Source organism: Agrilus planipennis, unplaced genomic scaffold (assembly GCF_000699045.2).
Source record: "Agrilus planipennis isolate EAB-ADULT unplaced genomic scaffold, Apla_2.0 scaffold30, whole genome shotgun sequence".
Lineage (NCBI taxonomy): Eukaryota > Metazoa > Arthropoda > Insecta > Coleoptera > Buprestidae > Agrilus > Agrilus planipennis.
The window spans coordinates 1,901,521-1,914,676 of NW_020438923.1; the positions used below are offsets into that span (position 1 = coordinate 1,901,521).

Here is a 13,156-nt window from a genome sequence, read left to right on the forward strand (position 1 = left end):
ATATAGAGGGGCAAAAAATTAGTATGTTTAGATTTGCAGATGATTTAGCAGTATTAGTATCTATCGGGAAGGAGTTAGAGATAGCTTTAAATAAAATGGAAGCGGTATTGACAAAACAGTATTGTATGAAAATAAATAAAATTAAAACAAAAATACTGGCATGCAAGGGAAGAAAACGTAGGGAAAGATTAGAAGAAGTGGCTGATTTTAGGTATCTAGGAAGTCAGATAAGTATGTTTGGAACGCGGCGCTGTACTTGTGCGAAACATGGACGGTGGACCTTGCGGAAAAGAAAGGGTTGGAAGCGTTTGAAATGTTGAGGATACTGTGGATAGAGAGGGTAAGAAATGAAGAGGCATTATTATGAATAGGAGAACAGAGGACTCTATGGAAGTCAATAAAAAATAGGCGGGATAAGTTGGCAAGACACCAAACTGGAGTTAAAAGGGGTAGAGCTAGATCTAGATTAGATTACTGTTCGCAAATAGTTAACGATGTGGGATGTTCTAGTTTTAGGGAAATGCGAAATTTAGCTCAGGATAGGAAGGAGTGGAGGTACGTGTCCAACCAGTCTTAGGACTGACGACCTTATGATGATGATGACGAGCAATCTTTTTTCGTATCTACAACAAGAGGTTTCTTGTACATTGTAGAGAATAATACAACGGAAAGTTGCGAATTTCTCAAAAATTTAGTTATATGGATTAGTTTAACGCAATTTTCTGTAAAGGAATGAAAATAAATAATTTTAATGTTACCTAATGCGTGCCCTTTCTGTGAAAAATGAAAACAATCATATGTAATGTATGATATGTCAATGGCTTCTCTTTGTCGAAGAATGTGATTCCTGGGCGTATTAAAATATTTAATAAACGGTTGGATTATTACGGTAAAGTCTTCTTTTTGGTCATAGCGTCCGCTTGAGATCTAAAAATAGACACGTGGTCATAAGTTGTTATTAAGCAATGATTTTTCAAGTAATTTCTTGATTTATTACCAGAATTTCTTCCGCTTGTTGATACTTTCTCGTCATCTCCGAAAGTTCATCAACAGGGTCGCCTTTAGTTTTTCGATAACAGGTGCAGTAAAGCGAGTGCATTAGACGGCACATCAATGATCTCTTAAGCCTAACGCTAACGGTAACATCTAGCACGTAAAAGGGAAATCGTAAATTTTGACATTATTGCGTACTTATTGGTAGAGATTAAAAGCTACTTGCCTATTACGGGAATTAAATTTACAAATGTCCTAGGTAAATGGCGTTGTAAATAGTCCAATGCTTTACTCAGTTTTACCGCATGGTTGTACGGTGACCCCTTTTGGGCGTCAAAACATTGGGCCGAACACAAATCGTTAGCACCGAAGAAAACCGTAATCATTTTCCAATCATTGTTTATATCGATTTTATGATTTTTCCGTATCCTGTCTACCAAGATGTGCGCTTGCTTTAATGCGTCTGCATCAGCAGCAACAGGGAATCCTATGTTCAACCCTGAGTTAGGGGCGGTGAATTCCCCAATTCCCGTCGAATAGCCCGTTAGATTAGGGTTGAATTCTTTCAAAATGTTTGGCAGGGTGACGAATTGACGCCATGTACCATCACCTCCTGCAAGACGAAGCTATTGTAAGAAATTCAAAACTGTTTACGCATTTGCAATAACTTATTACCAATGCACCACGAGACACCCCTGCTTTCAATCATGTTACCCAAAGCAAAATCTTCCATTGCACCGTTTCCTGCTACTAAAGAGTCGCCCATTGCTGCCACCACGTCAATATCACCAGGTCGAAGCTTGTGGACGCTGGTTGGGCGGGTTGGTGACCTTCCAAACCTTGCGGCATTTTGGCACGGGAAAGAAAAAGATTCGGGGAATTCCCTTTGCTTTCTTACGCTACTGTTTGAGTATTGTAGAAATAATCGTTTTCGGGCTTCCTGAAAAATAAAACATAAACTGTTTTTCGCGTCGGTTTGAAGGCAGTATTTATTTTCAAAGTATTCGCTTCGTATTCATGTTTGTACATGTATAATAATTTATTTTTGGAATTGAAGCGGGTCATATGAAGTTATCAAATGGGTCACTCGGTGCCCCGCGGGTCATAGGTTGTCGGTGCCTTCTCCGGTGACTATTGATTTAAATTATATTCTTGGGAAACTTTTAATCTAATAAAATTAATTATTATCAAAGAACTAATTTTTCGAAATTTAAATAGTTATGAGTATCTATTAAAAGTAGCTTCCTTTTTCTCAATTGCAGTAGATTATTGTTGAAGAGCGGACGTAATGTCGCGTAGCGTCGGGGAAATCGTAAATAAATAGTTTTTAGGCAGTGAAAATACGTAATTAATTTATTCAGAATATACATATGTATTTATTTTTGTTGGAGGGAGGTGCCAGCACGTACACACTCAGCTTTCGTTGTTTCATTCAGAATTACAATTAATTGTAAGCATCATATAGGTAGTAAAATGGAAAGTTATAAATAGGACCGGCCAAAACTTATCATTAGCCTTTGACACTGGATTAATAAACAAACGCATGCGAGGGGTTTTTAGTAGTAGAGGCATCTTCTTTTAAATGATAATTATTAATTTATTTATTCATAACATTACCTGTAAAGTAATTTCAATCAAATCTTCGTAGGTTTTGTAGTTCGTCCGTTGCAAATTGGCCCATTGTAGCGACACGACAAAACAAACAAGTACAAATAATGTGACACAATTAGCAAAATAATATATTCATGAGTCACAAGTTTACGGCTTATTAGATTCCATCGGAATAATCAATAAATTACTTATTTCCTAGTTAAAAATTAATTTGTTAAAATCCATTCATTTAGACAAATTTATGAGTTTACGCATAATGTGTACGTTCTGTTCTGTTTCCAAATTGATGGATTCTAGAGAACCGCTAGAAAATTGAAATTGAATATCAAGGCTGTTATTTATATTACGAATGAAATTAACGGTAAAAATCCTTTTAGATGAAGTAATTCGTAGAAATCTAATAGATTATTAAAGTTCTTAAAATTCTACTGAATATGCAAACTGCCAAGTTAGTGTTAAATTATTATTAATATAACAATTTGCAGACAATTATTTATCTGCCTTTTTAATACTATTGTAGTTATAGTTATTTCATGAAGCAGTTATTCTTATGTTGCCATACATTTTTTTATTCCTCATTTATTTAATGAGCAATGCCATTATGTCTTTTGTTTTCTGAAACTGCAGATGCTTGATGGTTGCACTTCTTCGTACCTATATAACAAGTACTTACATTTGTTGTAGAATTTTGTTTTTCTCTTATATGTACGCATATCGTTAGACAGATCTTTTTTGTGAAAACGGGTTTAAAAACAAAAAATATTATATATATGAGTAACCTTGAAATTCCAACAATTTTACGAATTTTTTATAATAAACGGTATGCAAAAAAGTAATCGTATATATCATAATCAAATTTCACAAATTTGCATAGTGTCAGGTATTCCCCAGTTCAAGAAAAGTACGCCAAAATTTTTGGAAAGTTAACCTGCTTATTTGACCCCTATTTTGGAATTTGGGTAACTTGATATCTACTACCAAATTATAATAAAACCATAAAGTAATAATTAAACTGTGCTTTTATTTATGTATTCAAGTCGGGTTTATAAAACTTAACAACGTTTTAAAAAACGTGAAAATATAATTTGGACAGATGAAACTGATTTGTATTAGACACGAAAACGGTTCTTGTGGGAGATTTTTAATAATTATTAATAAGTTTAAAGAAATCACATGCATACTTATACCACCTGGTAAAAAAAGATACGTAGTAAGGGCAATATTATAACGCATTATTTACGCGATTTGTAGCGAACATCATACATTTAGCCAAAAAACTTTGATTAATTATATGATTTATATTGAATTGATTGTCGTCAATAGTATTACAAATAAATAAACTTAGAAATTATGTCATTTTAGTGACGTTTTAGGTGTAATGAACAAAAAAAAAGTAATTGTGGATTTTTGTTTATTTAGGCATTAACATCATGTCGGAACCTAATCGTTGGAAATTGTTAACAAAAACTTAACACTTTTTACTTTTAACACACGTGATGCCTAAAGGTAAGACATTTTAATGTGCGAAATAAGACATAATATGGTATAATTATGGATTCTTCAAGATCGACTTGTTCTTTTCGCTAATTTGATCTGAATAAATCTTTTAAAACAGTCCTTGCAATCGTTTGAAACATGTAGGTTAATTTAAGGAGAAAAGAAGGCAATCACGATTGTTGTTCGCCTTTGGATTATTTATAACTTGCAGTCACGGATTTTCCAGTTCCAGGGGCAAATAAACGATTATTTCTCATTAATTAAGGAATTTTAAATTTTTATCACATCCATTTGCTTTGCAGGTACTGATACTATTGCACTACTGAAAAATCTTCAGCTTCTGGACAAAATCAATGAATTAAATAAAGTTTAAAACAGCAACGTATAATATATTTTTATTATAATGAAAAATAATGACCTTCTTGTTGAGATTATCGCCAGCTTGTGAATGTACATGTACATACCCAGTTGCCTCAAAAAAAAAGAAAAATTATTTCTTTTGTACCCTCGCCGGGAATCGAACCTCTGAACTACGAGAGCTGTATATACCATTTGATACAGTCTATTATTCGTTTGATAGCGAATTGTACTGTAAAATCTTTTAATCGTAAAAACAATTGCAGAAAATTTACTTAATGATAACAAATTTCGATTTGGTTTTATATGTGATGAGTAGTAATACCATCGGTTACACAATTTTACATTTCTTTGTACATATCTACGTTTAAATGTTCTACCACTTTGAGATTATCTTATTTTTATTAGCTGCATGGAGCGTTGTAGGTTGAGTTATTGGGAAATTGAAGGCAAATTTATGCTAAGATCAAGGTAAAATTGTTGACCTACTGGCGCCTTGAAGGAAATCTTGCAGGAACCGCCTGTCTTCGTCTACCGGAAATACTTCAAATTATTTCAGCAAAAAATAATAATGTAAAAACTCCTACTGTAATTGCACATTTATGTTTATTTAAGATGTTGTAATATGTCTCTAGGATTTTCGAAGGATAGATTTGTCAATAAAAAAACTACATTTAAATGTTTTTGGTAATGTATAGAGTTGACTCAAGGCAAAACATTTATTTATTGCATCTATAAAATGACATTTTTCTACTTACACTATCAGCCTTGATAATAAGACAGTTAAGTTAAAATATTCTGGCTATATAAAGAGCAAAAGGAGAAATACTAGAGTATCATTATAACCGGGTATTTTTTGCTAGTAATAATTTATTGTATCGTTTTATTCGAAATACTTTTGCTGCACGTGGAAGATAAATTAATTGATTTTATTAAAACTTGAAAAAAATCCTGTCACTTATATGATTTATCAGATCGCTCAGATATTAGATCTTGAGCAAATATTAAATGGGTTTTTCTATACGGTAAAAGATGCGCAACACTGATTTCATGTGAAACTTCAGACGCACGCATGTGATTTATTTGAAGAAGTTTTTAGTATTTGCAATTCAAATACAAAATGCAGAATATATTCACTTTGTAATAAACAATAGAACAGATTTATTTTTCACCGCACGGCGACAACAAAATTGTTACTTATTTACAATGTTTAATTAATTACAACTGAACAAGTTAATATTATTGATGGTACATTTAAATTGTAATAATAGGATCTATAAAATTCTAATTTAGGCCAGTGGTACACAGTTGGTAGATCTAAATTATTTATTTAATTAAAACTGCAAGTTAACATCTGCTTACCTACTGGGTTAGTAGGCCATTTAGCGACTGTTTAAATAGCGGAAAATCACGAAGAAGCAAATAATGCAAGGTGGTGAAGTGCGCTTGCAATTTTTACTTGAATTTAGATATTCGTTGTTATCAGTTCAATAATAAACTAGAAAATAATTTTACTTTAAAAATTATGTGGAAAATACATGGTACATTTAGTATCTATCTGAAACAGGAAATCCTTATGTATTTTGCGTTATCATCTACACACGATATTTTTTTTGATAATGAAATTCTTTTATCATCTTGGTCGTTATCCTACTCAATTGGTTCATTTATTCATTTGATTATTACACGACTGATATTTATTTATTTATGTATGTATATATGTACGTTTGTAGATATGTGAGTGTATACGTAGTGAAAACAGAATCCTGCGAGTAACGGTTTCAATAAACTTCAATTATTCGCTTCATACCAATGAAAAGATTTATTATGTATTATGTTTCGTTAATACCGATGGGGAAATCTTCACGATCTTGAAACACGCGGAAATTTTCCGATGAACTTGTAAAAACCGGCGAATAAATATGTTTACCTGCAACCGGGACGAAGTAATAACAAATGAATCAAAAGGAACCGAAAATTCATTTGTTTTTGTCTGCAACATGAGGAAATGTGATTATAAACAACTTTTTTTCGGTAAATCTCTTTCATAGACTGCTACTTGTATCAAAACGGTTATTTTTTTCAATAATTTTTATACTATTACGTCAAAAATACCCACGCGTCACTTTTGATATCTATCATCTAATACAAAACCATCCTCTCGGCTATTAATTATTATAATAGTAGTAGAAGTGGAAAATACGTCACATACCAGGTATAAAAGCAAGGCAAATTGTTTTCCGTAAACATAGCACCTTAAAGCTCGAGAGTGAGAAGGTTAATACTTAAAAAACACGTTATTAACAATATCCAACAGTTGCAAGAGAGTAAACTTAGTTTGTTGTTGTGTTAGTGAACACGTAATTTGTGCCTTATATTTACTAGAAAAATGTACACCAATCCGTTCAACAGAAAGCACTCGACAATGCGTCAAGTTATCGACAGCTTTCTGCATCCCAACAAAAACAACAGCCGCAGCAAGAGTTCCTCCAAGGAGTCGCTCAAAAGCTGTGGAAGTACAGCATCATCCACATCTACCAGAAGTTCTCGAACTGGAAAATGGTTTGGCTGAAGGAAATTATGAAAATATTCGAGGCATTGGTGCATTAAACGAGTGATTTTCGTTTATGAATTAGAATTCGTTGAGAGTTTCAGATGAATTGAAGGATGATGAACTTTGTGATCACAATATGAAGATCATGTAAATATTTACAATTGATGTGATTACTGCGATAGTAAGCATACGTCTAGTATGCTTTATGAAAGTTGTACTTTCTGTATTGATATCTGTTTTATTAAATAAATCGTTTTAACAAAGACACTGTGAATGTTTTCTTTTTAATTATACGCTAGTATTATAATTACTCAAATGGTTAGTTATTATTATTATTAAAAAAATGATAATATGATATCGGCAGACAAACATGTGGCATTTGTTTTTGAATGTTATAAATGTAGTTGAATGCCTTCTCATGAACTTGAAAGAAGAAAATTGTTTTACAGTAGTGGTTTACCAGTTTTGCAATCAAGGTAAATTAATACATGTTGTGTATACTAATGTCGTTTGTGTATCACCTTTTGAGTAAAATGTGAAATCCTTAGCACAAGGACATTTAATTGAAGGACTGGTGCATTATAATTAAAAGGTTCCTTCAATCCCATACAATTTAATATGAATTTTCACTCATTGAAATTGCTTTTTTCGATTCAGTTGTCCTTTGTCGTTTATTAGGATACAATAACTCCATAAATTGCAAACTGCAATTGTCTTAAAAAGAGACTTGTATTTTAAAATGATGTAATGTCACTATTTAAATCTGTTTGGCCAGCATCCTGTGGTAGTCATTATTTAAATATGAAGGGTCAGTTTTTAAATAAACGTATTTAAATCAAAGAGGCCAGCATTTGATTGCAATTGGTCTAATTAGGTAATTAACGTAACCTAACATAACCAGCAAATAATTAACGTACTGTTTAATTAAGTTATGTCTTGACCTTTTAGTATTTCTAATGCGATCGTTTTGGTACATTTATGTAGGTATTACCGCTAATGGATTTAGTTTGTTGAATAGAATACATAAGCATAAGTATAACAACTGTAAAAACAATTAATTATTTTTAGAAAAGATTAAGAATGAGTTTGATGAAGATAATCGTATTAAAACATATGTGGATGAAGATGCATCAGTAATGCAACAAATATTTGTAAGTAAGACGAGCACCACCACTGAATGATTTATATAAACTATAAACATAATGATTTGCAAATTTGGGAATGAATAAGATTTACATTTAAATTTGTTGTCTAACAAAAATCGTGATATGAGACATGTTGGATTCTTAAAACGCTAAATAAGCTCGTTAAATTGTTTATCCGAAAGGATTCTGTAATAAAACGTATCTGAAACAATGTAAATTTCTTGTATTCTTTCTAGTTTTGTAGAACTCATCAAGCATTTTATTAAATTCTTTTAAGATACAAAATCATTATGTTCATTTGTCTGAAATCCTCAACAAGGGATGAGATATGTTATTCAATCTTTTTGGTTAAAGACCCTTCGCATAAATCATAAATTAGAGAAGGTAATTCGGTGCCTACGTCAGTGATTAGCATAAAAAGTTTCATCGAATATCTCAAGTGTTTTGTCACATTGTAAATGTGTAAAAAGAGCCTTCAGAAATTTATTTACAACAAGTGTTATTTGCTGCAGTTCGTAATTTGAGTTTAATTTGTTATTGAATTTCATTATACACAAAGCATCATTTACAATACGATGATGATGATGATGATGTTTTTGATGTCAGAATCGTGCGTTGTTGTTAAATATCCACCCTGTGTTATTTGTTAAGCTTCAATTTCATGTATCTAATACTGTAAGACCTTCGATGTTCGATTTGACTGTTATGCAAAATGTAAATAAGAATCACGAAAACATAAACGTGATGCAAAGAAATACGTAAATCGTTAATTAGTTAAACATCAAATTATCTGAAGACAATGTGCATTGTGTACATGACTTCCTAATGTTACTCTTGAGAGTTTAATTATCTAAATAAAGTTACATACGTTTGGCAATTTTTCTTTTTGTAAAAAAAAAGTGATTGCTTACCTAGTTACTATTAGCTTTTTCGATTTATATGGCATTATATTGTGTGTAATTAATATCAGTGAACTTAAAAAGAATTATATATATATATAATTATGGATGCCCTGCGATTATTATTTATTAAATTATAAATCATGTGTTACAAGTACAAGACCTTTACATACTGAAACATTTATTTACCTGCTGCAATTATTATTATATATCAAGCAAAATATCGCGTGATACTCTGACACGTCACCTTCACCTACAGTTGTTAGTTTACGGAAATAACGTCTTGGTATTTTCCTGCTAAAATTATGCTTTAATTCATATAATTTTGTTAGGTGTCACATATGTAAATTTTCTGACATCTCTCAACGTCCTTCAGGAACTGTTTTAGCCAGTTCGTAAACTGCTTGTTTGTAGAATTATTGATTTCATCTCTGAATCGATAAAATTTAATTGAATTAGGTACTATCATCATATCTCTAATCATTTGTGAAAATAGTCTAATATAGGCCTTCCTTTTGCTTTTTAAATTCCTGTATTTGCTTCTAATATATCTCTAACTAATCTCAAAAGATATTTTAATCCCGTCCCACGTCTCCTATTCTTTATTGACTTCTAGTGCACTCTGTTGTTTTATTTTTTCCAATACCTAACCTAGAATAATTTTTATCATCCGCCTATAACACCACACCTCAAACACTTTTCTTCCACACGCTTTTAATAACCTTTAAATGAATTATAGTATGCAATAAAACAATAATGTCTTTGTAAATAATTTATTTAGTCATTGATGGCCAGTTTCAAAATAAGTCTTTGAATTTTTGTAAGTGAAAAAGTAGGGAGCTTTTTCTAAAGGACAGAGAAAGTCTCTCATTAATCCATCAATCATGGCTGTGCTTTTTCGTCCTACTGGCTGAAGAAGGTTGTTCCACAACATATTAGCCCCTGAAAAAAGATTAGAAATTATTTAATAAAAAAAATGTTTTTATACAAGAAGGAGTATTTAAACCATACGAAATTGTTATTANGAGTACCAATATTCATCAAGGTAAGTTAGATAAAATTGTTTTTACGTATGAAAATGGGAAGGAAATTTTACGTGTTTTTAATTTCCCGAGTTGGATAAATAATGTATTTACAGTTATGTCTTCCACGCATTTTTGCGAATTAACTTAATTGACCTTAATTGAAACTGGCGAAATGACGTTGTATGATGATTCCCATGAATTATGTCGCACTTGACGTAGCTGGTATTTCTTAGAACAGGCTATAGATTTTAATTAACATGATCGGTTTTCTTTCTCGTACTTTACACGATAATTGGATCCAAATGGAACTTCTCTATAATTACTTTTAAGTAATAAGTGTCTACCAATACAAATATGTTTTCGCGTGGATATTGTTTTGTTAATTATTATCCAATCCTTTAGTTAATGTGTAGGTAGGACACAATAAACATAACGTCAGCAGTTTCTCGTCACCATTATCAAATGCAGATCTTACATTTGCGTAAGCAGTACGAGTTTTGTTAAAGAGAAAACGCATGTAAAATTATTGTGAACTAGGAATTTACATTTATGCAGATTTTTTAATTATGTACCTGATAATCACTGGTTGTTTTTTTGACGTTATAATTGAAATTAATTACTCATTGCATTTAGTATCTATACTTTATCAATTTACAAGAATTGTTTCTAGTTTTGACGTAGGCTGCACCTGATTTATATTAGGCTTAGGGTTCATGTATGTCCCGAATCAGAAAAGAATCACTTCAAGGGGGTTCCTGCCCTATTAATGCCCACGAGTTTGTTAATAAGGGGGAGAGTGGTCTAAGGAAATTTGACGTTCGTTATTTTTTTTAACTGCAGTTCGTAAAATTTTTCATTACTATAGAAAGTCATTATCATTATTGTTATCAATTATAAGTAATCGTTTATAAGGGGGGATAACTTTCGTGACGTAATATTTATTAGGGGGGTAGCTGACAGTGCTAGAAGCGAGGGGTTAATTTTTTAAGTACAGTGGAACTCGTTTATTATGACTCCGCCTATATTGACCAACCGTTTAATATGAAGTAATTGTAATGTTAAGTTTGGTTTTCATGTTAAATTCTCTATAGGAAAGTTTGGATATAATGACTCCGTTTAAAATGACATATCGTTTTTTATGACTGATTCTAAAGAAATCACATCCGGCTATAGTGACCCAAATGATTAATAATAACATTTTCGCTCATTTTTCTGACCCTTCTTATGTATATTGATATTACAATTCATCGTAATTTTTCTTTTTCTGTTAATAAATATATACAAATTGTAGTTTTTCTCTCTCTATTAAACTAAATAACTAACCAAAATAGAAAGTTGTTTATTTTCTAAGACTATGCTTAGTATGACGTGTTTGTCATTTTCCTTCGATGTCATTATAAGCGGATTCTACTGTATTAATATTTTGTACTTTTTTTTTTAGTTGACAAAACTAATAGACATTATTAAAAGGTACTCTGGTATATATACTAAAAATTTTGCAATATTTAGTAATGATGTAAAATCAATTAACGCATTATTCTCCATCTGAACAAAGTGATTTTTGTCTCAACTAGGAGACAATTATTATTTTAATGATAGAGGCTTGTTGTTAAGTGAATTATTTACGTCAATACTTTTATTACCTTGCAACTTATGTAATTATGATAAAACATGAAGTAAATGTGCACAATTAATGTTGAATAATTACTTGAAGAAGCGCTCTAACGATTAATTGATTGAAATTGAAAGAACGACTGATATTTATACCTAAAGTTTAATTAATTACATTAATAAATCAGTAACTGAATTTAATTTTTTTAATAATTTTGGGGTATCCAGCTGTATACGAACTTTGTACACAATTTTTGGTCCTTTTCTTGTTAATATTCTCAGACCAGACAAAAACTATTAAATTGATTTATTTTTTATCCGTCAAAAACTAAGAAAAAACTGTTCTAAAAAACGCATTATGCTATGCACGAATACAGTGGCGTAACTTAAGGAGTACTCTGAAATTGCTGTCCTATTTTTGTCCTAAAAACAGCTAAGGTGGTAAACAATAAAAGTCGCCCTTTAGTGTCGTCATCCCCTATTCACGCAACTGTCTGAATATTGTTAATAATCACAAATTACCAAGAAACAAATTATTTATTGTTTATTAGCAATGCTTAAGTTGTCATAGTTTTCTCATTTTCCTAAGAAAAAAAATGCGTCAAATGGTAATTATTGCTTTTGATGGAATACACTTAATTTACTTGTTTTGTTTAACGGGAACAAACATTCGTCTTCAAACGTATCATAAGTATTATTTTGACGTTAAAATATTCTTTACAGTAAAAAAAAAAATCATCGGCTAGTAGAGGGACTGTAAACATCTCGATAATTACTGAGAATGAAGTTGATTGGACGTGCCATCTACATTTGCATAATGTTTAATGTTTAACAATAATCTTCAAGTTTTTTGACCACTGCTATACTGAATAAAAAATATGTATCGTTAGTTGGTTTTGAAGCTAAAATACAATTACTAATAGCTACGTTATCGTCAATTCAAATATTTCACTTTAACAATAGATTGTTTAATTTTTAATTAGTCCGTTTGGTAGGTAATAGATATCTTTTATTTAAAAACATGAATAATTACAATTTTACTAATATACCTACTAATTATTATTATTTTTTGTGGAAGACGTGACTTTTGTAGCGTTTTTAGAGACATTTCTTTTAAATGACCTAAACTGCATACGTCATTTTGGTAATGTAATACATAAATTTACGTTTTTTTTACGTTTGTCATTAGCTGAACGAAAAGTTGTTAAACTTAACAGTTCGATTAAGAAAACATGGAAATAATCATAATTAAGCTACCGTCCGAGAATCTGCTGATCGGTTTTGAGTTGAAAAGATTGACGTCAAAAATACTTGCTGCAATTTTGTATTAATCAAATTTGGAATACTTTATATAATGTTATAAATATTGTTCGGATGGGGTTAGCCTTGTTTAACGTGTACAGTAAATGTAAATAAACCACAAAATCCAAATGCGTTCTCAATTTCAATAATTAATAGCACCGC

The 13,156-nt window shown here is 31.1% G+C and overlaps 3 protein-coding genes across 4 annotated transcripts in view; 1 reads left to right on the forward strand and 2 right to left on the reverse strand.

Moving 5' to 3' along the window:
- Positions 1-13,156, forward strand: part of LOC108732313 — an 86,240-nt gene that overhangs the window by 7,223 nt on the left and 65,861 nt on the right. The window contains exon 1 of one of the 2 annotated variants that reach the window (XM_018463034.1): positions 7,400-7,488. The exons of the other annotated variant lie outside the window; for it this stretch is intronic. Within the exon in view, the coding sequence (XP_018318536.1) occupies positions 7,421-7,488 (68 nt within the window). The 5' untranslated portion in view covers positions 7,400-7,420. Of the gene's footprint in view, positions 1-7,399; positions 7,489-13,156 lie in introns of those variants that run through there. 2 annotated transcript variants of the gene reach the window in all.
- On the reverse strand, positions 548-2,701 carry LOC112904290 (phospholipase B1, membrane-associated-like). The gene is made up of 5 exons (XM_025973936.1): positions 2,611-2,701; positions 1,669-1,933; positions 1,220-1,606; positions 998-1,146; positions 548-927 (listed from the first exon to the last, which is right to left on the reverse strand). Exons 2-5 carry the CDS (start codon positions 1,757-1,759, stop codon positions 589-591), a joined length of 966 nt encoding a protein of 321 aa, XP_025829721.1. The 5' UTR covers positions 1,760-1,933; positions 2,611-2,701; the 3' UTR covers positions 548-588.
- Positions 9,828-13,156, reverse strand: part of LOC108732318 (phospholipase B1, membrane-associated) — an 8,339-nt gene continuing 5,010 nt past the window's right edge. The window contains exon 6 of the mRNA XM_025973934.1: positions 9,828-9,998. Within this exon, the coding sequence (XP_025829719.1) occupies positions 9,838-9,998 (161 nt within the window). The 3' untranslated portion in view covers positions 9,828-9,837. The remainder of the gene's footprint in view (positions 9,999-13,156) is intronic.

What these genes read in the sequence shown, in the direction of transcription:
- LOC112904290 (XM_025973936.1), bottom strand. Translation starts at nt 1,759, where the DNA reads ATGGGCGACTCTTTAGTAGCAGGAAACGGTGCAATGGAAGATTTTGCT. An exon ending in GGGTGTCTCGTGGTGCATTG is followed by an intron (nt 1,607 to 1,668) that starts GTAATAAGTTAT and finishes TTCGTCTTGCAG; the next exon opens with GAGGTGATGGTACATGGCGT. An exon ending in AACAAGCGGAAGAAATTCTG is followed by an intron (nt 928 to 997) that starts GTAATAAATCAA and finishes GTCTATTTTTAG; the next exon opens with ATCTCAAGCGGACGCTATGA.